Source organism: Halichoeres trimaculatus, unplaced genomic scaffold, assembly GCF_033239565.1.
Source record: "Halichoeres trimaculatus isolate MK-OKI-2021-1 unplaced genomic scaffold, fHalTri1.1 fHalTri1_scaffold_5, whole genome shotgun sequence".
Classification (NCBI taxonomy): domain Eukaryota; kingdom Metazoa; phylum Chordata; class Actinopteri; order Labriformes; family Labridae; genus Halichoeres; species Halichoeres trimaculatus.
In genome coordinates, this window is record NW_027437183.1 from 36745789 (window position 1) to 36769758 (window position 23970).

A 23970-nucleotide genomic window follows, 5' to 3' on the forward strand; every position below is an offset into this window, starting at 1 on the left:
TTTCTGCACTGGCTCTTCCGTCATTTGTGTTGAAAAAATTATGGTATCCTTTAATGGTGAAACTGGACTCAACAGAAGGCCCGTTGCTCATACTTGTGGAGCTACCCTTGAACTACCGTGTACTTACAGTGCTTGCCCAGAATTTCGCACTGAGTTTGACAACATATTGTCCAGCAACTACTTAGAAATGGACATCCTTTGAACTACAACTTAGAGCACTGATCTGACCAAGCCTAAAAGTGACAGCATTTTGAATATTCTTTCTTTTGTTTAATATAAACATTTCTGTGATGCTTATAATGCTTTTATGGTTTTTGATTTCTCATTTAAGGATCCAGTGCACTCACTGTGTGGGAAGCAGCCATAATCTGTGGAAGTGCAATAGTGCACTAATTGTGTTAATAAGGTAAATTATTTTATATTCTTTGAAAATTGCAGCACCTTTCTTTTCCATTAATCTCATCCCGATCCAGCTTAAATGCTGATCTTGATATTACATTTTGTTGCTAATAAGACTGAGATGTGCACCACTGTTCATTCATTGCCGGTGTTGGGGTGCTCATACCTTTTCGATTTATTTGGTTACGTTTGAAAAGAAATGTTGAAGATACCTTTGCAGACCCTGTTTGAAGGGCTGGTGTGGTGTTTCTGAAATATGCTGATATTTTGTGTCCCATTATGCTCAAATGGCCCTCAAAAATGTAAAGTTTTCCATGTTTTACTTTTATTTACTGTTTTCTCAGTACTGCACATAAAAGTACTAAAAGTTGCAGATGTTTTTTGTTTCCTCCAGAAATAGAGTACAGTTATGCATGTGTTCTATCTACAGTATGTATAAATATCAATAAACCTACTGAAATAAGAATTTTAGGTTTTCATTTGTACATAACAAACCAAGCTGTTTACACAAAAACATTTCAACAGTCTACAAGAGCAAGCATGTATTTTTATTTATTTTTTTACAGCTCTCAAACCTTGGTGTTTGTTTACGCTAAGTATGTTCCCTGTGCTTTCCTGACCGGAGCAGTATAACCCTACCTTTAAAGCAGCATCAACTAAGGATATGGTATGATGGCCAAGCTTCAAGACAAACAAATCATGTAGGATACATTACTGTGATACATGACCAAAATTGGTTAGGTCCAGATATTTTTTTTATATTTCCAAAGACTTACTGCACTTAGAAATCATTTGATGTTGCATACTTTTAAACCATGCTATTACTTTTTGATTTGAGTTCTTGTAGGTGGAGAAAGTAGCCTTTGGATTTGGTACGGCACTTCCCTTTTAGCGCTTATTTCCTTGTCACCTGCAGTTACAGTCTGTGGCTAACTGAGGGAGAGGAGAGAACTTTGTACTGTATCTAATATCCACAGTGGTCATATAGAGATCATACAATCCCACTTCAAAAAAAAAACCCTGAATTATCCCTTTAAAAAGTACTGAACCTCTACTTTAGAGCATATTTAAAATGCAAACAGTGTAATTACATTAAAGATATGAGATAAAAAAAGATTGAGATAGAAACAGCCACCCTCTCCTTAATAGCTCAATTTATTGAACCTTTCAGGACATCACCGCATACTGTCTTTATAAAGATGCACTAATGGCCTCTCTTAGGTGCATATACAAATTCACAGCCTGATATGGATCTGTTGATGTAGTTAAATGGGACTCAGTCATCAGCAGACTGCAAAGTTGGTAGACATCTGGATCGCGGGGTATGGTCAAGCGAAAGATACATTCATTCTTGCACAGTTGAACATCTTGATCCCTTACAGGGGAAAGGAAGTCTCTTGTCCTGTAAAGTTCAGGTAATGTGTACATCACGCTGGGCCGACCACTGGGGACGTTCCTGTTTTTTGATGGCCTGATGATGTGTGCATTCCACACCTGTGCGGTGTCATCCAACTCGTCCTGTTAAAAACGTAGAAATACATTGGGGAGAACTGTATATTTCTAGTACATAGTCAATCAGTTCAAATTCACAGCTGGATAATTACATTCACCCTATCATCATGTCTTTCTATATCCCTCTATCCTGTTTCTTTCTCTGCTTTCTCTTTCTTTCTCACAAATTCCCTCCTGCCCACACCCTCCTTATTTATCCATCTCTGCTTTCCTTCCCTCTTACTTATTTCTCCCTCTCTTCTTTCCTTTCCTCCTCCGTATTCCTCCCTCTCCTACCTCCCCCACCTTCTCTACTTCTCATGCCTCACCTCTCCCTCCTACCCATCACCGTCACACGCAATGACGCTTCTTAAAACAACAGAATTCAATAACTCACCTGGATGAGGCTGGTGCAGCAAAACTGAATGAGGTTTTTGTCCACAAAGCCACCATCAAAGAATCTATTGTCTCTTAAGTCCACAAAGAAAGAAAGCCAAAACTCAACACACTGTTTGCGAAGAAAACCCCACCAGTACTCAGTCCTTTGATTAGCGGTGCTTGCTCCCTCCAAGTAGCTATCAAGGGTGCTCCCTGGGTCAGCAGGGACGAGGAGGCACTGAAAGCGTCTAACGTGGCCATTTTCGGTTCCGAGATCGCCTCCCATGACTCTCGGACAGCCTCTCAAGCGCTGCACTGTGTCAATGTAATAACCCCCGATAAGCTTGGGGTCACTGTTTGTTGTGTAGGCGTTAAGCCAGATAATTTTCCTCGAAAAGCCGTCAATACATCCACTGATACAAACACCGTATGGCTTCAGTTTATCGTACGAGTCCAGGTGCCAGATGAAGTTCGGCCCTCTAGAGAAGTAGTTCCGCAGTGTAAGACGTCTTGCTTGCCTTAGTGACACACCACTGGGATCCAGCTCCTTCAGCACCAGGCGCACATCTTCCTTCCTCACTCGTAGTCCATGTTGCCTGCATTTTACATACATCCACCTGTATCCGTGGAGCTGCCCAGAATACTGCAACTGGCTGCTGATAAATTCTGCCAAAACCGCCAGGTCGGAATAATATCTGCGACGGAATAATCCTCTTGCCTTAAGAACTCTTTTCAAATGTCTTTCGCTTATTTGACAACCGTGCCTAGATTCAAGAATTGTTTTGATGTCTTTATATTTGAGGCCAATCTCGAAATAAAAGTCAATGAATCTCCCCCACCGGTGCGCGCCCTCCATTGTTGTGTTTGAGTTGACCCGGAAGTAGATAAACTGACCAATCACAATCTGGAAAGCGTTTGCGAGATCTCGCAAAGAAAGTCGCTTTTTTTTTATTTTTTCTCCATGTCCCCTTAGGGGTTCCGTACTTTAATGCCTGTGACAGCGAACGTCTCAAAAATAAAATAAAATAAATGAAAAAAAGAAACTCAAAATACCGTTCTTAGACTTCATGAAACTGAAATTATCCCCAAACAACCCTCTAACGAAAAACAAATTTCCCCTAAAACTGTCCAAGTTAAAGAGTCCTTTTTATTTTTAACCAAAAAGAAGTCCTCCTTCACCTACCCCAAAGGTTTGGGCTCTCAAAAATCCACAAAATAAAGGAAAAGTAGTCCACAAAAAAAGATCGATAAAAATTAAACACTGGTATACCAGGAAAAAACTTTATGTGGGAACAAAAAAAAAACAAAAAAACAAAAAAACAACGATCGATCTCACCCAGGTCCGGGAAAGAATATCCACAGCCATGCGGCTCCTTTGTCCCCTCCCCCGCGTGTACATCCACGGAAAGGTCAGAGGAGAGGAAACAGCCTCCACAGTAATCACCACAGCACAACGTCTTTTCTTCGGGATTAATTTCAACGACTTTTTGTGACTGTTCATTTACTGTTTTTTTCCCCTTTAGCACCACTTACCACTTTAATTTTTCCTTATCATTTATCATTTACCTTACCTTATCATTCCTTTATCATTTCCACTCTTTTTTTTCAGCAAGGTGACCCTGTCACACAGTTTGAAGGAACCCGTTCATGTTTTGAGAAACGTGTGTTAAGAACTGTGAAAAATTGTCATGACCCTGTCGTGCTATTGATGATGTGTTTGTCTTTGTTGGGGTTACTCAACCATGGATAGATGTCAGTTACTTGGGGTGAGTTGACTTTGCTTCGTGCTGCATTACATTTCATTTTGTGAATGTTTTGTTGTGAAGTTTATTTATGACACAATCCCGTTCACACTATTAACAGATCTGTCAGGTGTCTAATATGTGTCCCCCCCAATGTCCAGCCCACTCCTATGCCCTTGGATTCAGTAGACCTAATCCACAAGGAAGCAGGGAGATATGTAAATAATAATAATATTACTAATCATAGTTGAAAGGTAAACCGATCGATCCCCTGAAATCTCTGGTCTCAAAATGCTTGGCTGAGGTCTGCGCTCTCTCTGAGTGATTTTCTAGTTAGTGCTGAACCTCTGAGGAACCAGCGTCAACGTATGTGGACAGCACATTTCTGCCTCTCAAACCCAAGACACTTCATTTTTTTCAAATGTTGATCTGTCAGCCACATTTAGGGACACTGCCCATGTCATCTTTTGGTGATATCACAACATTAGACAACCTCACCTGTTCCTCCTGGTCACTCACTCTTCCCTTCCCCCACGTCACACCCTGCCTCATATAAACTTTGCTTCACACTAAGATTTTCCCATTGCGCCCATCTTTAATATACAAAGAGCCATAACTGAGTGCCAACAAAAAACCTTTCTTTTTTCTTTCTGCTCCTTTTGATCTATGAGGTGACACATCACACTTCAGCACAGCATGAAGAAAAGAACCAAATGACTCCATAGTAAACTGAAAATAAAGAACCCAAACACACAACACACAACTCTTAAGAAACTAAGGCCCCGTTTCCACCAAGTGGTTCAGTTCAGTTCGTCTCAGCACAGCACGCGTTTTACAGCGTTTCCACTGACTGATCCCGGGACAGATTCCCAAGTAACCAAGACGAGCCACTTTTTGGTACCCTTTTGTGTGGGCACCAGACTAAAATGATCCAAATTTGGAAGGTGGAGCTACAACACTGCAAACCGTTGATCGGTCAAAATCGTCACTCATGGTGCAACAGCGGCTGCGTTTCTCCTGGTGGCACACAGTCTTCTCTGAAACAAAGCTTCATTGTTCTTTGTAACAAAGAGACACATGGAAATCACAAACAAGATTAATTTCTGGATGATATCCATTGTTGCTCTTTGTTTACTGTGTAGCGGTTTTCTTCTTCTATGGATTTATTAGCAGGGCACACTGTGTCTCTTCGCACTGCTACGGCGTCACACTATTATTCAACAGATGCAGCGTTCAGCATCTGGCTCACATGCAACCTACCACGGGAGGGCACAGTTTGCTGTGGTAACGCAAACGAATCAGGTTTAACGGTACCAAACCATGCCAAACCGTACTGGACTGAACCGAACTGCTTGGTGGAAACACGGCTTAAGGCAAACAGGAAAACAGACATTAAACTTACGCCAAAACTGATGAACAAAAACAAATAGAAATCAAAGAGAAAACAATTATATTGGGCTGTTTTTTTTTTTTTCTATTACAAATCCAGGTCTTTAATCCCGTTTTCAATTTAATTTAATCTGAAAAGAAAAACAACACCTTAACATCAGGGCTCAGCTTATTGTTATTATGGCCAAAACCAGCTCCTCTATCAATAACTGAACAGAAAAAAGCAGAAGATAAAAAGTCATTGAAAAAGATAAACTGCCTGTACAATCCACTTATTCAGACTTTAGGTGTTCCTGAATGTATAATTAGTGATAAGAAATTCAAAAGCACTCTTCTTCAGATATGACTTTAAAACCATTAAGTGGTTCCACTTACTCCTGCTTTAGATTACTTTTATAAGACTTTGTATTATTCACTAATTGCAGCTTCTATTCTACACAGGAACATTACATGTCAGGGAAATTAAATTAGCAGGTGACCTTTACACCTTGTGCACTGTGCCTCTGTGAGTATGTTGGAAAAGAGGGGAGGTGTGGAGGTGTGGATCTTTAAGAGAGGCAAACAGCTGGATGGACAGAATCCACGGACACCATTGAGTGAACAGAGTAAGACTGCTTTCTTTCATCAAAGTCTTTGGCATTGACAGTCCTCAGAAAACATCTGCTGAGGTAGGAGGAGGTTTTGAGAGATAGGGCAGACTTGCCACATCTCATAGAGTGTCCATCAGGTATTTTACTGTGGTTCATTCAGGGAGGCAGGTGACTTCAGCCCTTGTTTGACACAGTCTGTGTCCCCACTTCTGTTGTTTGGGGGTGAATGGGCAGCACGCTGAGCTGAGAGGTGTTGCAGCAAGAGGTGGCGCAGGTTGCAGTGTATGAGCTGCTGGAGGCGGCAGCTGTTGTGATGGCGTTTGTGGTCGCTGTTGATCATCACATCAAGCTCTGGACCAGCAGTGAAGGCCTCTGCATCTGAAGCAGCCTTGGGTCTTAAGACCATCACCATCCCTCTACCACTTCCTCTGAAACCACCATGTCTTTTGAACAACCTCGACAGAGTCACCAAAATTACAACACATACCACCCACAGTTTCCCCACACACACTTCTCAGAGCAGAATGCAATTCTTTTAATCACGCAATGAGAAGAGACCCAGCCCACACATTCAACCCCTGCTAGGCCTGGTTACCCCGACTAGAACCAAGGCTTTTTTTTTTTTTTTACCTTTTATTCATTTATTTTTTTTTGTTTTGTTTTTTGATTAATTTTCCTTTTTAGAGGACTTGTTCCTTGTTTATTTCCTTTACCTTTATTTCCCTTATTTTCCTGGTTTATTTCCTTTATTTTCCTTATTACCCAAATTTCCTTTTTACCTTTCAACCAAAATCCCTTTTTGGTGGGACTCTAACCCCCGATATTAAGGTGGGTCCCCGACCCCCTTTTTTCCTTCCCTTTTAATACTAAGATTATAATAATAGGCCTTTATAAATTTCTTGACATATTGTTTTCCCTAAACTATGACAACTGATTGTTCCATGACAACGTCTTTTAGAAATCAGCCAATTTGTACAATTCTATTAAAAAGGTTTGTGCTCACCTTATTCCTGGAAAAGAGGCGGCTTGTTGTTGTCACTGACGGAAAGGATGTCAATTCTTGCAGCCTGGAATCAGCTGTTACCTAATTTCTGAAAAAGAAAATCATGTTCACTTTCATATCAAAATATCAGAATATATTTTTACTTACGTCCTCCTGTTCCATTCCCATAACGTCGGGGTCACCACTTGTTGGAAAAGAGGGGAGGTGTATGACATACATTTAAGTGTTACTTCTACTGTTTTCCCACACTGCCTTGCAGGGTACCTCTAACTGGGTGCTCAGTAATCTTCCCACGCTGCTATCCTGACAGGGTACATTTTCACACTGCCTTACAGGGTACCTTTTACTGTGCACTCAGTCAGTTTCCCACACTGCTATCCTGACAGGGTACCTCACAGATAGTTGTCACTCAAAATGATGTCTTAGTTCTAAATTAAATCCATTCTCCTCTCACCTCTTTCCGCGCAGTTCGTTGATGGGGAAGGATCAGGAGGCGTCCTGGTTCTCAGTTGAACACAATTTTTTTAACAATAAGACAAGAATCTGCATTTACAGAGATCTCTGGTGCAGCCTCATTTCCCTGTTCCCTACATGTTGCAGAGACAGTTCATGAGACTGACCCTGACTCTCTCTCTCAGCACCAATATAAAGTCTCTAACAGAGTTTCTCTAAGGAATGTAGGTTGAGTCGTCTTCTTATTGGCTCTTCAGGTGTTGTCCCCCTCTGATTGGCTGCTGGCCGTCTTCTGGCTCTGTCTGTGACTGGCATTCATCAAGTGGGTGATCAACCCCCCTTCACTTATCTGTAGAGAATCTGTTAGAAACACAAATCTTGCTTCCTGCCTTCCTTTAATTATTTACCTTCCTCACTTTGACTGAAACACATCAACTCTAAAAGAGTAATTACTGACTTGCGTTATTAGTGTTACACAGTTACTTCTTATTATTGTTGGGTATAAACATTAACTTCACTTGTGGTCACTCTACTCTGGGTGCTCCATAAAATCCCAGGAATCCCCAGCTCCCCTCAGGTATCCTGCAATTAATACCAACAACAATAAGCACATGTGTACAACCAAGTTAGTAAAAGCACATCTGTATAGTACTGTTAATAAAAACATGTCTACATGGGCTATATATTCTTTCAAGTGGCAGGGGGCAGTGTATAAGTACAGCAGCAAGCAGGTTTTTTCCTTTTTCTTTTTTCTGTATCTCACACATTCTATAAAATCTGCATGAATAGTACTATTTCACTGTAATAAATTATTATGGGAGGCCCCCTGAGAAATAAATCATACTTTCTTTTAGATTAACTATCAAACTCTCACACATTGACTATCAAACTATCAAACTCTTACACATTTACTATCAACCTCTCTTACATTGACTATCAAACTATCAACCTCTCTTACATTGACTATCAAACTATCAAACTCTCTTACATTGACTATCAAGCTCACTTTAATATAATTGACTTATGGCCTAGCCCTGCTCCCTTTGGTTACTGTTGCTAAGCCTGTCAAGCTTTACTCTTCTAGCATGAAATGTGGAGTTTTTAGCGGTACTGTTGAGTGATATTTTTAGGAGAAATGTGCAAATTTCTGGACATATTCTACAGTGATATCAGAGAGAAGCAGACAGAAGGATCTTCAGTATGCTTTTGAGAACTACATTCACCAAACTAGAAAAGCAATTTCTGAAGAAATTGCGCTGTGAATGCAGAATGCTGAAGCAGCTTGCGCTGAACTGCTAATGCAGAATGCTGAACATGATTGACTGAAGATATGTCTGAAAATGGCTGAACGAAGTCTTAAATAACTCACGCTGAAATGCTAATGCAGAACGCTGAACATGAATGACTGAAGATTTGTCTTAAAATGGTTGAATGAAGTCTTTAAAAGCTTGTGCTCAACTGCTGATGCAGAATGCTGATCATGAATGACTGAGGATATGTCTGAAAATTGTTTAGAGAACTCCTGTAAAAGCTTGCGCTCAACTGCTAATGCAGAATGCTGAATTAGCCTGCCATGAACTCTTGGATGAAAGGAAATGAATGGACAAATAAATGGAATGGATGAAGGAATTTAAAGTTGAAATGGTTGTGTCTATTCAAAAATTAAAGGAATGAATTAAACTTTAAAGAACATTTATAGAAATAATGACCTGACTGAGGGAAAATGTAAGTCTGCTATCTTAAACCCTGTTAAAATGTAATCCTGTGTGTCCTATGTGTTAGTTTTTTAACCATGGAAGCCTGAAGGCTGAGGCCCATCTGAAGCCAGATGTTGCCATGGTGATCATTGTTTACCAACTGCCATCAGAGAGCTGGTGGAGTCTGTTGATTCCCAACACATTCCCTTTGAAATCAGGGTGAAAAGGTGCTTGCAATTCTGACAAAAAGAATGATCATGAAGCATGAATCAGTGTAATCTAAAATTGGATTTAAAAGTTTGAATGGCTGAATCAATTCAGAAATTAAAGGAAGGAATTTAAATTTAAAGGAAAAAATCTAGGAAAATAAGGAGCTGACTCAGGGAAATGGAAAACAAATGCTGTTAAAGTGTGATACTTTCTGCCCTGTGTGTGTGTGTGTGTGTGTGTGTGTGTGTGTGTGTGTGTGTGTGTGTGTGTGTGTGTGTGTTTGTGTGTGAAAAGTTTACTGTGTAGAGTTTTGGTCAAATGTAGGAACATTTTGTGAAATGTGTTTCAGCAATGGAGAAAAACTGTGAAAGAAGTGACTGATAAAGTGTAAGTGTGAAACGCCTTTCTCAGAGATGACACAGGAATTAACAGCAGATGCAGAGGGCAGGGAATTCCCTAATTATCTGACATATTCCACATCTCACAATGGATGGAAAAAATCTACATCATTTTCTCACATTTTCACATTTAAATTCTTACATTTTTTTATTCATACTGTAGGAAGAGGGGAACAGTGTTTTGATTTTTCTGTTTGTTCTCATTTATATTGAAAATGAACATAAAAAGTTTTGAATCTTGAATCTACTGTGCTTCTCCTTTGAAATAGAGAAAAGGTTGACTAGTGCACTAAATTCAACACATGGGATGATAATATCCAACATAAAACACACTTGTCTTTGGGAGAGGAGAGGAGAGGAGAGGAGAGGAGAGGAGAGGAGAGGAGAGGAGAGGAGAGGAGAGAGGGGGGGGGCACAGTGTCACCAGTGGAAGGGCCGGTCCCACATACGGAGGCCACAGCTTCAGCAGTTGCTGTGGTGGCAGCAGCACGAGTGGCAGCAGTGATGGTGTCGAGCTCAGGGACGGTGGTGGGTCACAGTCTGATTGGAGGCGTCCTCAGGGAGGTGGAAGGAGAGACCGCCCATCACAACTAGAAAAGCAATTTTTGAAGAAATTGCGCTGTGAATGCAGAATGCTGAAGCAGCTTGCGCTGAACTGCTAATGCAGAATGCTGAACATGAATGACTGAAGATATGTCTGAAAATGGCTGAATGAAGTCTTAGATAACTCGCGCTGAAATGCTAATGCAGAACGCTGAACATGAATGACTGAAGATTTGTCTTAAAATGGTTGAATGAAGTCTTGAAAAGCTTGTGCTCAACTGCTGATGTAGAATGCTGATCATGAATGACTGAGGATATGTCTGAAAATTGTTTTAAAAACTCCTGTAAAAGCTTGCGCTCAACTGCTAATGCAGAATGCTGAACATGAATGAATGAGGATATGTCTGAAAATTGTTTTAAGAACTCCTGGAAAGCTTGCACTGAAATGCTAATGCAGAATGCTGAATTAGCCTGCCATGAACTCTTGGATGAAAGGAAATAAATGGTCGAATAAATGGAATGGATGAAGGCATTTAAAGTTGAAATTGTTGCGTCTATTCAAAAATTAAAGGAATGTATCAAATTTTAAAGAACATTGATGGAAATAATGACCTGACTGAGGGGAAAAGTAAGTCGGCTATCTTAAACCCTGTTAAAATGTAATCCCGTGTGTCCTGTGTGTGAGTTTTTTAACCATGTAAGCCTGTAGGCTGAGGCCCATCTGAAGCCAGATGTTGCCATGGTGATCATTGTTTACCAACTGCCATCAGAGAGCTGGTGGAGTCTGTTGATTCCCAACACATTCCCTTTGAAATCAGGGTGTAAAGGTGCTTGCAATTCTGACAAAAAGAATGATGATGAAGCATGAATCAGTGTAATCTAAAATAGGATTTAAAAGTTTGACTGGCTGAATCAATTCAGAAATTAAAGGAAGGAATTTAAGTTAAAAGAAAAAAATTAGGGAAAATAAGGAGCTGACTCAGGGAAATGGAAGTCAAATGCTGTTAAAGTGTGATACTTTCTGCCCTGTGTGTGTGTGTGTGTGTGTGTGTGTGTGTGTGTGTGTGTGTGTGTGTGTGTGTGTGTGTGTGTGTGTGTGTGTGTGTGTGTGTTCAATCATGTCAACCTGTCTGCTGAGGCTTATCTGAAGCCAGATTTTATATTGGTGATCAATGATAAATTAACAGACACATGCTTGTCTTTGTTCCTGGATGTTTTGATGAGTTACTATAAACAGCTGCATGAGATCAAAGGTTTCCACGGTGACCTGCTCCCTGCTCGTTAAAGGCAGCAGGTGCAGGTGCACAACTTTGCCCTTGTTACTGTAATCTTCTGAAGATTTTGTGGCAAAGCAAGAGTCCGAATCTCCTGTCACCTTGCCAAAACCGTGAGGGCTAGAATAAAAATGAACACACCGTAGGAATCCTGAGACCCAGAGGAAGCTGTCCGTCTAAATTTCATGCATGAAGGTCAAGAAACGAACCCACGAGAGCGATAGATAGATGAGGGAAAATTTACTGATATCTGAGAAAACCCCTCAGGAAATAACATGGAGGTATATGGGGATTTTTTTTAACTTCTCATGACAGTTGGCCATTTTGTGAAAAAGTGCTCCATCCTTTTGCTTTAAAAACCACTTTGTCAGAAGCAGGACAAGCCCTCCTCCATTTTGATATATAAAATGCCTATGTGGAGCGAACATTGTGACCAAAAGAGCAGTTTACCCAGAAATTTTTCAGGTCTTGTTTCCCCCTCTCCGTGCTCTGTCGTTTGAATCTCCCACTCTGAGCCAAAACATTCCGTCCAATACACACCAATGTTAAACGGCTCGAAGAGCTGAAATGCATCATGACCTTTGAAGGGTCATTGTGAAGAAACTATGAATGCTAGGACACATTTGAAACCCACTGAATGAAGCCAAAAGGTAGCTTAATATTTTGAAGTTTGAATGGAGTTTGTAGCTGAATGTATGACTGAATGAGAAGGGTTTGAAGCAGGCTGAAAAAATGTCCTGAAAGGAGAAAATTTTGAAAATTCCTCATTCATCTCTATGGGACCGAGATTTTCGTAAATCGTTGAATATCTCGGAAAGTATTTGTGAAAAGTTTCTGAAGAGTCATAGCCCCCTTGTCCCAACTGAAACACACGTTTTGAAGTTTGAACGGTGAAAATCGGTTGAAGTTTGTCGGAGTTTTAGCGGTCCAAAAAAGCGGGCGGAAGAATGAAGAAGAAGAAGAACTAGAGAAATTGCATTTCCATGCAGGAAATGCGTTGAAATGCTGAAGCTGAAGAAATGAAAATACTAGTGGAAAAATCTGAAAATGCGAAAGAAAACAGCTAAATAGTTGAACAAAGTATGAACTGAAAATTTGGAGTGTAGAAGGAGGGAAGAGGAAGGGAACAAATTGTGAAGACAGAGTAAAGAAGGAGTAAAGAAAAAAGATGAGGTAAAAGTGATGTAGAAGTGAAGAAGAAAGGCAGAAGAGAAAAAGTGAGAAAGAAAGTAAAAGAAAAGTTGAGAGAAAGTGAAGAAAAAATAGGTAAGGAAAATGAATTGAAGACAAAGTGGATAAAGACAGTGGATACAGTGGAAAATATAAATAAGCCTATAACAGTTAAAATATATAAATGATCAAAAAAAGAGAGAAAGATAAATCAGTGAAATCTCCAATAATGTAGAGGAAAGCAGAAATCCATGACTAATGTGTAAATAGCATAAAGGATAATAGGGCCAGTTTAACGTGTGAACAGAGTCTTAAGTCAAAGTCTGCAGAAGGTACAAGCAGTTGAAGTTGAAGGAGTTGCAGTGGATCAGCAGATTATTTTAGTGTCTGTCTTTGCTGGTGAAATTGTTTAAATAAAGTTTTATGATTTAAAGGTTAAAAACGTTAAGATGTGATGCAGAGCTGAAAATGTGGAATTGAGAGAATAAGTAGCAGAAAGAGTACAGAGGTTAATGTAGCACTAGTATTAGAAGGAGTAGTAATTCAGAAGTAAGAAATCAGAAATCTATGACTAATGTGTAAATAGCATAAAGGATAATAGGGACAGTTTAATGTGTGAACAGAGTCTTAAATCAAAGTCTGCAGAAGGTGGAAGCAGTTGAAGTTGAAGGAGTTGCAGTGGATCAGCAGATTATTTTAGTGTATGTCTTTGTTGGTAAAATTGTTTAAATAAAGTTTAAAAAAGGCTATAGATGAGTAGCAGAGCTGGAAATGTGGAATGGACAGAATAACAATTAGCAGAAATAGGAAAAAATATAGAGGTTTATGTAGCACTAATATTAGGAGAAGAAGCAGTAGTTTGACAAGTAAAAGCTGTGGAATAACCTTATGAATAGTGGAGCATGAGGATTAAGTCAAAGGGGAGGTATGGTATTTTAAGTAACTGAAGTAGTGATGGAAATGTCACTGCATGTAAAGGTCTGGGTGTGTGAGGGACAGAAGAGCACGCACACACACATGTGTGTCTTTGTTCCTGAATGTTTTGATGAGTTGGTATAAACAGCTGCATGAGATGAAATGTTTAATAGATATAGTGGACATGTAAATCATCCTAACAAAGTCAAAATAAAAGAAAAAAAATAAGAGAAAGATCAAAAAGTGAAATCTTCAAAAATGTAGAAGAAAGCAGAAATCTATGACTAATGTGTAAATAGGATTAAGGGTAACAGGACCAGTTTATTATGTCAATGAGGTCTTTAAGTCAAAGTCTGCAGAAGGTAGAAGCAGTTGAAGTTGAAGGAGTTGCAGTGGATCAGGAGATTATTTGAGTCTGTGTTTTTGTTGGTAAAATGTTTTAAATAAAGTTTAACCATTTAAAAGTTAAAAAAAGGGGGGTTAAGATGTGAACCAGAGCTGAAAATGTGGAATGGAGAGAAGAAGAAGTAGGAGAAATAGGGGAAAAAACAGTACAGAGATTAATGTAGCACTAGTAATAGAAGAAAAAGTAGCAGTTTGAGAATTATAAGGTGTGGTAAAAAGTTGTTTGAATAGTGGAGCATGTAGATTAAGTCAAAGGGGGAGGTATGGTCTTATAAGTAACTGATGTACATGTGTGTCTTTGTTCCTGGATGTTTTGATGAGGTATTATTAACAGCTGTGTGAGATGAAAGACTGTCAAGGAGACAAATGCTCGTTAGTCTGCAGCTGCAGAACTTTGCCCTGCTCATGTGTTACTCTGGGCATTTTGTGGTGAAGCAAGAGTCTGAATCTTCTGTCATCTTGTCAAAACCGTGAGGGCTAGAATAAAAATAAACACACCATAAGAAGCAGAAGATCCTGGGGAAGCTGAAGGTGCAACTTTCATGTATGAAGATGCAGAACTGTGTCATTGAGAGCAGTTTGCAAATGAGGGAAATTCCACTGATCTTTGAGAAAACTCCTCAGGAATTAACATTGGAGGAGATGGCTTGAGGGTGTAAAAACTTCATGACAGCTGGTCATTTTGTGATAAAGTGCTTGATGTTTTTGCTTTAAAAACCACTTTGTCAGAAGCAGGACAAGATTAGCTACCATGTGATGTATTTTTTAAGTTTCTACTGTAAATATTTCAGAAGTTATGACAATTCTTCAGAGACAGCTGCAACCTTTCGGCAGGACTGTGTCGCACTCTAGCTAACGATGATTGCAGTCTAGGAGCTAAAATTTTTGGGCAAAGTGGGAAAAGTTTATGTTGCTTGAACAGTGAAATCTCAAAAACAGTAAAATATATTTTAGAGCAGATGAAAACCTGAAGAGTGGAAAGATAGCTGAATATTTTAAAGTTTAAATGAAGTCTGTAAGTGGAAGTATGAGGAGGCTAGAACTTCTGAAAGTTGAAGGAGATTTTTCAAGAGAAGCTGAAGTTTCCAATGTATTTCAGATGGAGTATAATTTTCATAAAAAGCTGAATAATTCAAAAAGTTTAAGGGTTAAATACAAGAAGAGTCATAGCATAAATCTCCAGAAGAAGCTGAGTAGTTTAAAATTTGAATGGTGAAAATCGGGCAAAATTTGAAGGAGTTTTAGCGAACCAAAAAACGTACGGAAGAATAAGAAGAAGAAGAAGAAGAAAAAGAAGAAGAAGAACTAGAGAAATTGCATTTCCATGCAGGAAATGCGTTGAAATGCTGAAGCTGAAGAAATGAAAATACTAGTGGAAAAATCTGAAAATGCGAAAGAAAACAGCTAAATAGTTGAACAAAGTATGAACTGAAAATTTGGAGTGTAGAAGGAGGGAAGAGGAAGGGAACAAATTGTGAAGACAGAGTAAAGAAGGAGTAAAGAAAAAAGATGAGGTAAAAGTGATGTAGAAGTGAAGAAGAAAGGCAGAAGAGAAAAAGTGAGAAAGAAAGTAAAAGAAAAGTTGAGAGAAAGTGAAGAAAAAATAGGTAAGGAAAATGAATTGAAGACAAAGTGGATAAAGACAGTGGATACAGTGGAAAATATAAATAAGCCTATAACAGTTAAAATATATAAATGATCAAAAAAAGAGAGAAAGATAAATCAGTGAAATCTCCAATAATGTAGAGGAAAGCAGAAATCCATGACTAATGTGTAAATAGCATAAAGGATAATAGGGCCAGTTTAACGTGTGAACAGAGTCTTAAGTCAAAGTCTGCAGAAGGTACAAGCAGTTGAAGTTGAAGGAGTTGCAGTGGATCAGCAGATTATTTTAGTGTCTGTCTTTGCTGGTGAAATTGTTTAAATAAAGTTTTATGATTTAAAGGTTAAAAACGTTAAGATGTGATGCAGAGCTGAAAATGTGGAATTGAGAGAATAAGAAGTAGCAGAAAGAGTACAGAGGTTAATGTAGCACTAGTATTTGAAGGAGTAGTAATTCAGAAGTAAGAAATCAGAAATCTATGACTAATGTGTAAATAGCATAAAGGATAATAGGGACAGTTTAATGTGTGAACAGAGTCTTAAATCAAAGTCTGCAGAAGGTGGAAGCAGTTGAAGTTGAAGGAGTTGCAGTGGATCAGCAGATTATTTTAGTGTATGTCTTTGTTGGTAAAATTGTTTAAATAAAGTTTAAAAAAGGCTATAGATGTGTAGCAGAGCTGGAAATGTGGAATGGACAGAATAACAATTAGCAGAAATAGGAAAAAATATAGAGGTTTATGTAGCACTAATATTAGGAGAAGAAGCAGTAGTTTGACAAGTAAAAGCTGTGGAATAACCTTATGAATAGTGGAGCATGAGGATTAAGTCAAAGGGGAGGTATGGTATTTTAAGTAACTGAAGTAGTGATGGAAATGTCACTGCATGTAAAGGTCTGGGTGTGTGAGGGACAGAAGAGCACGCACACACACATGTGTGTCTTTGTTCCTGAATGTTTTGATGAGTTGGTATAAACAGCTGCATGAGATGAAATGTTTAATAGATATAGTGGACATGTAAATCATCCTAACAAAGTCAAAATAAAAGAAAAAAAATAAGAGAAAGATCAAAAAGTGAAATCTTCAAAAATGTAGAAGAAAGCAGAAATCTATGACTAATGTGTAAATAGGATTAAGGGTAATAGGACCAGTTTATTATGTCAATGAGGTCTTTAAGTCAAAGTCTGCAGAAGGTAGAAGCAGTTGAAGTTGAAGGAGTTGCAGTGGATCAGGAGATTATTTGAGTCTGTGTTTTTGTTGGTAAAATGTTTTAAATAAAGTTTAACCATTTAAAAGTTAAAAAAGGGGGGTTAAGATGTGAACCAGAGCTGAAAATGTGGAATGGAGAGAAGAAGAAGTAGGAGAAATAGGGGAAAAAACAGTACAGAGATTAATGTAGCACTAGTAATAGAAGAAAAAGTAGCAGTTTGAGAATTATAAGGTGTGGTAAAAAGTTGTTTGAATAGTGGAGCATGTAGATTAAGTCAAAGGGGGAGGTATGGTCTTATAAGTAACTGATGTACATGTGTGTCTTTGTTCCTGGATGTTTTGATGAGGTATTATTAACAGCTGTGTGAGATGAAAGACTGTCAAGGAGACAAATGCTCGTTAGTCTGCAGCTGCAGAACTTTGCCCTGCTCATGTGTTACTCTGGGCATTTTGTGGTGAAGCAAGAGTCTGAATCTTCTGTCATCTTGTCAAAACCGTGAGGGCTAGAATAAAAATAAAAACACCATAAGAAGCAGAAGATCCTGGGGAAGCTGAAGGTGCAACTTTCATGTATGAAGATGCAGAACTGTGTCATTGAGAGCAGTTTGCAAATGAGGGAAATTCCACTGATCTTTGAGAAAACTCCTCAGGAATTAACATTGGAGGAGATGGCTTGAGGGTGTAAAAACTTCATGACAGCTGGTCATTTTGTGATAAAGTGCTTGATGTTTTTGCTTTAAAAACCACTTTGTCAGAAGCAGGACAAGATTAGCTACCATGTGATGTATTTTTTAAGTTTCTACTGTAAATATTTCAGAAGTTATGACAATTCTTCAGAGACAGCTGCAACCTTTCGGCAGGACTGTGTCGCACTCTAGCTAACGATGATTGCAGTCTAGGAGCTAAAATTTTTGGGCAAAGTGGGAAAAGTTTATGTTGCTTGAACAGTGAAATCTCAAAAACAGTAAAATATATTTTAGAGCAGATGAAAACCTGAAGAGTGGAAAGATAGCTGAATATTTTAAAGTTTAAATGAAGTCTGTAAGTGGAAGTATGAGGAGGCTAGAACTTCTGAAAGTTGAAGGAGATTTTTCAAGAGAAGCTGAAGTTTCCAATGTATTTCAGATGGAGTATAATTTTCATAAAAAGCTGAATAATTCAAAAAGTTTAAGGGTTAAATACAAGAAGAGCCATAGCATAAATCTCCAGAAGAAGCTGAGTAGTTTAAAATTTGAATGGTGAAAATCGGGCAAAATTTGAAGGAGTTTTAGCGAACCAAAAAACGTACGGAAGAATAAGAAGAAGAAGAAGAAGAAAAAGAAGAAGAAGAATAAAGTCACAGGAGAACAATATGTTGAAATGCTGAGTCAGCATTTCAACATAATAAAGTCACAGGGGAACAATATGTTGAAATGCTGAGTCAGCATTTCAACATAACTAGAGAAGTTGCATTTCCTTGCAGCAAATGCGTTGAAATGCTGAAGCTGGAAAAGTTTGCATAAAAGTGGAAAAAGCTGAAAATGTAAAATAAAGGAGTGGATTAAGAACGTGGATACAGTGGAAATGTAAATCAGCCTTTAAAAGTTAAAATAAATAAATACAAAGAGAGAGAAACCAAACAGTGAAATCTCAAAAATGTAGAAGAAAGCAGAAATCTATGACTAATGTGTTAATGGTATGATGAGAATAGGACCAGTTTAATGTGTGAACAGAGTCTCTCGTCAAAGTCTGCAAAAGGTAGAAGCAGTTGAAGTTGAAGGAGTTGCAGGGGATCAGAATATTATTGCAGTCTCTGTTTTTGATGGTAAAATGTTTTAAATAAAGTTTAATCATTTAAAAGTTAAAAAGGGGGTTATGATGTGAACTAGAGCTGAAAATGTGGAATGGAGAGAAGAAGTAGAAGAAATAGGGGAAAAAACAGTACAGAGATTAATGAAGCACTAGTAAGAAGAAAGGAAGAAAGAAGAAGAAAAAGTAGCAGTTTGACAATTATTAGGTGTGGGACAAAGCTGTATAAATAGTGGAGCATGTAGATTAAGTCAAAGGGGGAGGTATGGTATTATAAGTAACTGAAGTACATGTGTGTCTTTGTTCCTGGATGTTTTGATTACTTAGTATAAACAGCTGTGTGTGATGAAAGGGTTGTCATGTTTGAATCTTCTGCTGCCTTGTCACTGTTTTGGATGGTTAAATGTTTGTGTGTGTGTGTGTGTGTGTGTGTGTGTGTGTGTGTGTGTGTGTGTGTGTGTGTGTGTGTGTCTGTGTGTGTGTGTCTGTGTCTGTGTCTGTGTCTGTGTGTGTGTTGGTGTGTGTGTATTTGTGTGTATGTGTTTGGGTTGGCTGTATGCATTCGTGTAAGACAGTTTGGGTTGGCTGTCCAGGCATAATAAAGAAACATATGTGTTGCTCTGTCCTTCAAAGACCTAATCAGTGATTACCCACAGCTGTGTGGTTACCATGGTGATCATCATGATGTCATAATGAGTGTGACATGGCAGTTGAACTTTGGAACTCCTTTGTATCCACTGATCTTAAGCTGGATTTTTGGGCTAGACATAGGTCCGAACAAACTGCATTTACCCTGAAACCCTAAGGGCTAGAAGAAAAACAAAAACATTGTGAGAATCTGGAGACTCTGATGAACAAGATGCTGTTCTTCCCAGAACTGTGGGATTAAAACTGACCGCAGGAGGGTGATGTATAAAATAGTTAGGAATCAAGTTGATGAGAAATATAGGTCAGATTTTAACATTACTACAGGTTACAGGGATATGAGCGTTACTCTCACACTGAGGCGTTTTTTGGCAAAACTGTACATTTTTTTGGTAAAATACTGCCTTTGTAAGAAGCAGGAGCCTTCAGGGAACGTCGTGATGTAGTTTTTATTTACCTGCTGTGAAGATTTTGGAAGTTATGACGATTCGATCGAGATTCGCACAACCTTACTGCAGCAGCCTCTCTCACTCTATTTGAAAACATTCCGCAGTCTAGCAGCTTCGATTTCAGGGCAAAGTGGGAAAAGTTTATGTTGCTTGAAGAGTGAAATCTCAAAAACAGTAAAAGCTGTTTAAGAGCAGATAAAAACCTGAAGAGAGGAAAGATAGCTGAACATTTTAAAGTTTAATTGAAGTCTGTAAGTGGAAGTAAGCTGAAGTTAGAGCTTGTTAAAGTTGAAGGAGATTTAAAGGAAGGAGCTGACATTTCCCATCTGCTTAACATAGAGAAATTTTTTTGGAAAAAGCTGAATAAATCAAAAAGTTTAATAGTTAGAAAAGTGAAAAGATATAGCACACATGTCCTGAACAAGCTGAATAATTTAAAAGTTGAACGGTGAAAATCGGACAAAATTTGAAGGTTGTGAAAAGGTCCAAAAAACGTACGGAAGAATAAGAAGAAGAAGAAGTGGAACTAGAGAAGTTGCATTTCCTTGCAGCAAATGCGTTGAAATGCTGAAGCTGGAAAAGTTTGAATAAAAGTTGAAAAAGCTGAAAATGTAAAATAAAGGAAAGAAAAAATGGTAAGGGAAATGAGGCACAGACAATGAGTGGATAAAGAAAGTGGATACAGTGGAAATTTAAATCAGCCTATAAAAGTTAAAATAAATAGATAAAGAGACAGAAACCAAACAGTGAAATCTTAAAAATGTAGAAGAAAGCAGAAATCTATGACTAATGTGTTAATGGGATGAAGAGAATAGAACCAGTTTAATGTGTGAACAGAGTCTCTAGTCAAAGTCTGCAAAAGGTAGAAGCAGTTGAAGTTGAAGGAGTTGCAGGGGATCAGAAGATTATTTCAGTCTCTGTTTTTGATGGTTAAATGTTTTAAATAAAGTTTAATCATTTAAAAGTTAAAAAAAGGGGTTATGATGTGAACCAGAGCTGAAAATGTGGAATGGAGAGAAGAAGTAGAAGAAATAGGGGAAAAACAGTACAGAGATTAATGCAGCACTAGTAAGAAGAAAGGAAGGAAGAAGAAGAAAAAGTAGCAGTTTGTCAATTATAAGTTGTGGGAAAAAGCTGTATAAATAGTGGAGCATGTAGATTAAGTCAAAGGGGGAGGTATGGTATTATAAGTAACTGAAGTACATGTGTGTCTTTGTTCCTGGATGTTTTGATTATTTAGTATAAACAGCTGTGTGTGATGAAAGGTTGTCATGTTTGAATCTTCTGCTGCCTTTTCACTGTTTTGGATGGTAAAATGTTTGTGTGTGTGTGTGTGTGTGTGTGTGTGTGTGTGTGTGTGTGTGTGTGTGTGTGTGTGTGTGTGTGTGTGTGTGTGTGTTGGTCTGTGTGTGTTGGTCTGTGTGTGTTTGGGTTGGCTGTATGTGTTCGTGTAAGACAGTTTGGGTTGGCTGTTTAGGCATTATAAAGAAACATATGTGTTGCTCTGTCCTTCAAAGACCTAATCAGTGATTATCCACAGCTGTGTGGTTACCATGGTGATCATCATGATGTCATAATGAGTGTGAAATGGCAGTTGAACTTTGGAACTCCTTTGTATCCACTGATCTTAAGCTGGATTTTTGGGCTAGACATAGGTCCGAACAAACTGCATTTATGCTGAAACCCTAAGGGCTAGAAGAAAAACAAAAACATTGTGAGAATCTGGAGACTCTGATGAACAAGATGATATGCTTTACAAGATGATAGGATTAAAACTGACCGCATGAGGGTGATGTATAAAAGTAGTTAGGAATGAAGTTGATGAGAAATATTGGTCAGATTTTAACATTACTTCAGATTACAGGGATGTGACGGTTTCTCTCACACTGAGGCGTTTTTTGGCAAAACTGTACATTTTTTTGCTAAAATACTCCCTTTGTAAGAAGCAGGAGCCTTCAGTGAACCATTTAATGTACTTTTTATTTTTCTGCTGTGAAGATTTTGGAAGTTATGACAATTGGATCGAGATTAGCACAACCTTACTGCAGCAGCCTCTCTCACTCTATTTGAAAACATTCCGCAGTCTAGCAGCTTCAAATTTAGGGCAAAGTGGGAAAAGTTTATGTTGCTTGAAGAGTGAAATCTCAAAAACAGTAAAAGCTGTTGAAGAGCAGGTAAAAACCCGAAGAGTGGAAAGATAGCTGAACATTTTAAAGTTTAATTGAAGTCTGTAAGTGGAAGTAAGCTGAAGTTAGAGCTTGTTAAAGTTGAAGGAGATTTAAAGGAAGGAGCTGACATTTCCCATCTGTTTAACATAGAGAAATTTTTTTGGAAAAAGCTGAATAAATCAAAAAGTTTAATAGTTAGAAAAGTGAAAAGATATAGCACACATGTCCTAAACAAGCTGAATAGTTTAAAAGTTGAACGGTGAAAATCGGACAAAATTTGAAGGCTGTGAAAAGAGCCAAAAAACGTACGGAAGAATAAGAAGAAGAAGAAGAAGAAGAAGAAGAACCTGGAATAATAAAGTAGGATAACAATATGTTGAAATGCTGAATCAGCATTTCAACATAACTAGAGAAGTTGCATTTCCTTGCAGGAAATGCGTTGAAATGCTGAAGCTGAAGAAATGAAAATACTAGTGGAAAAAGCTGAAAATGTGAAAGAAAACAGCTAAATAGTTGAACAAAGTATGAACTGAAAATTTGGAGTGTAGATGGAGGGAAGAGGAAGGGAACAAATACTGTAGACAGAGTAAAGAAGGAGTAAAGAAAAAAGGAGAGGTAAAAGTGATGTAGAAGTGAAGAAGAAAGGCAGAAGAGGAAAAAGTGAGAAAGAAAGTAAAAGAAAAGTGGAGAGAAAGTGAAGTAGTGAAGTGAATAGGTAAGAAAAATGAAGTGAAGACAAAGTGGATACAGTGGATACAGCGGAAAATATAAATAAGCCTATAAAAGTTTAAATAAATGAATAAATAAAAAAAGAGAGAAAGATCAAACAGTGAAATCTCCAATTATGTAGAAGTAAGCAGAAATCTATGACTTATGTGTAAATAGCATAAAGGATAATAGGGCCAGTTTAATGTGTGAACAGAGTCTTAAGTCAAGGTCTGCAGAAGGTAGAAGCAGTTGAAGTTGAAGGAGTTTTAGTGGATCAGCAGATTATTTTAGTGTCTGTCTTTGCTGGTAAAATTGTTTAAATAAAGTTTAATGATTTAAAGGTTAAAATGGCTATAGATGTGATGCAGAGCTGAAAATGTGGAAATTGAGAGAATTAGAAGTAGCAGAAAAAAAGTACAGAGGTTAATGTAGCACTAATATTAGAAGAAGAAGTAGTAATTCAAAAAGAGAAATCAGAAATCTATGACTAATGTGTAAATAGCATAAAGGATAATAGGACCACTTTAATGTGTAAACAGAGTCTCAAATCAAAGTCTGCAGAAGGTAGAAGCAGTTCAAGTTGAAGGACTATTAGTGCAGTGTTTCCCAATCCTGGTCCTGGGGACCCCCTGCCCTGCATGTTTTCTATGTTCCTGTCTGCAACACACCTGATTCAAATGATCAGCTCGTCATCAAGCTCTGCTCGTCATCAAGCTCTGCTCAAGCCTGATAACGAGCCATTCATTTGAATCAGGTGTGCTGCAGAGGGGTAACATCTGAAATATGCAGGGCAGGGGGTCCCCAGGACCAGGAATGGGCAACCCTAATTTAGTGGATCAGCAGATTATTTCAGGATCTGCTTTTGATGGTAAAATGTTTTTAATAAAGTTAAATCATTTAAATGTAAAGAAAAGGATTGAGATGAGAACCAGAGCTGAAAATGTGGAATTGAGAGAAGAAGAAGTAGCAGAAATAGGGGGGGGAAGTACAGAGGTTGATGTAGCACTAGTATTAGAAGAAGGAGTAGTAATTCAGAAGTTAGTAATCAGAAATCTATGACTAATGTGTAAATAGCATAAAGGATAATAGGGCCAGTTTCATGTGTGAATAGAGTCTTAAGTCAAAGTCTGCAGAAGGTAGAAGCAGTTGAAGTTGAAGGAGTTGCAGTGGATCAGAAGATTATTTTAGTGTCTGTCTTTGTTGGTAAAATTGTTTAAATAAAGTTTAAAAAGGCTATAGATGTGAAGCAGAGCTGAAAATGTGGAATGGACAGATTAACAATTAGCAGAAATAGGAAAAAATACAGAGGTTTATGAAGCACTAATATTAGGAGAAGAAGCAGAAGTTT

General features: G+C 38.3%; 1 protein-coding gene across 1 annotated transcript; it reads right to left on the bottom strand.

Annotated features, from left to right (window-relative positions):
* Nucleotides 1-973: 973 nt before the first annotated feature.
* On the bottom strand, nucleotides 974-3131 carry LOC141790170 (uncharacterized). Its single transcript, XM_074669850.1, has 2 exons — nucleotides 2288-3131; nucleotides 974-1917 (listed from the first exon to the last, which is right to left on the bottom strand). The coding sequence occupies exons 1-2, from the start codon at nucleotides 3122-3124 to the stop codon at nucleotides 1591-1593; spliced, it is 1164 nt and encodes a 387-aa protein (XP_074525951.1). The 5' UTR covers nucleotides 3125-3131; the 3' UTR covers nucleotides 974-1590.
* Nucleotides 3132-23970: the final 20839 nt, after the last annotated feature.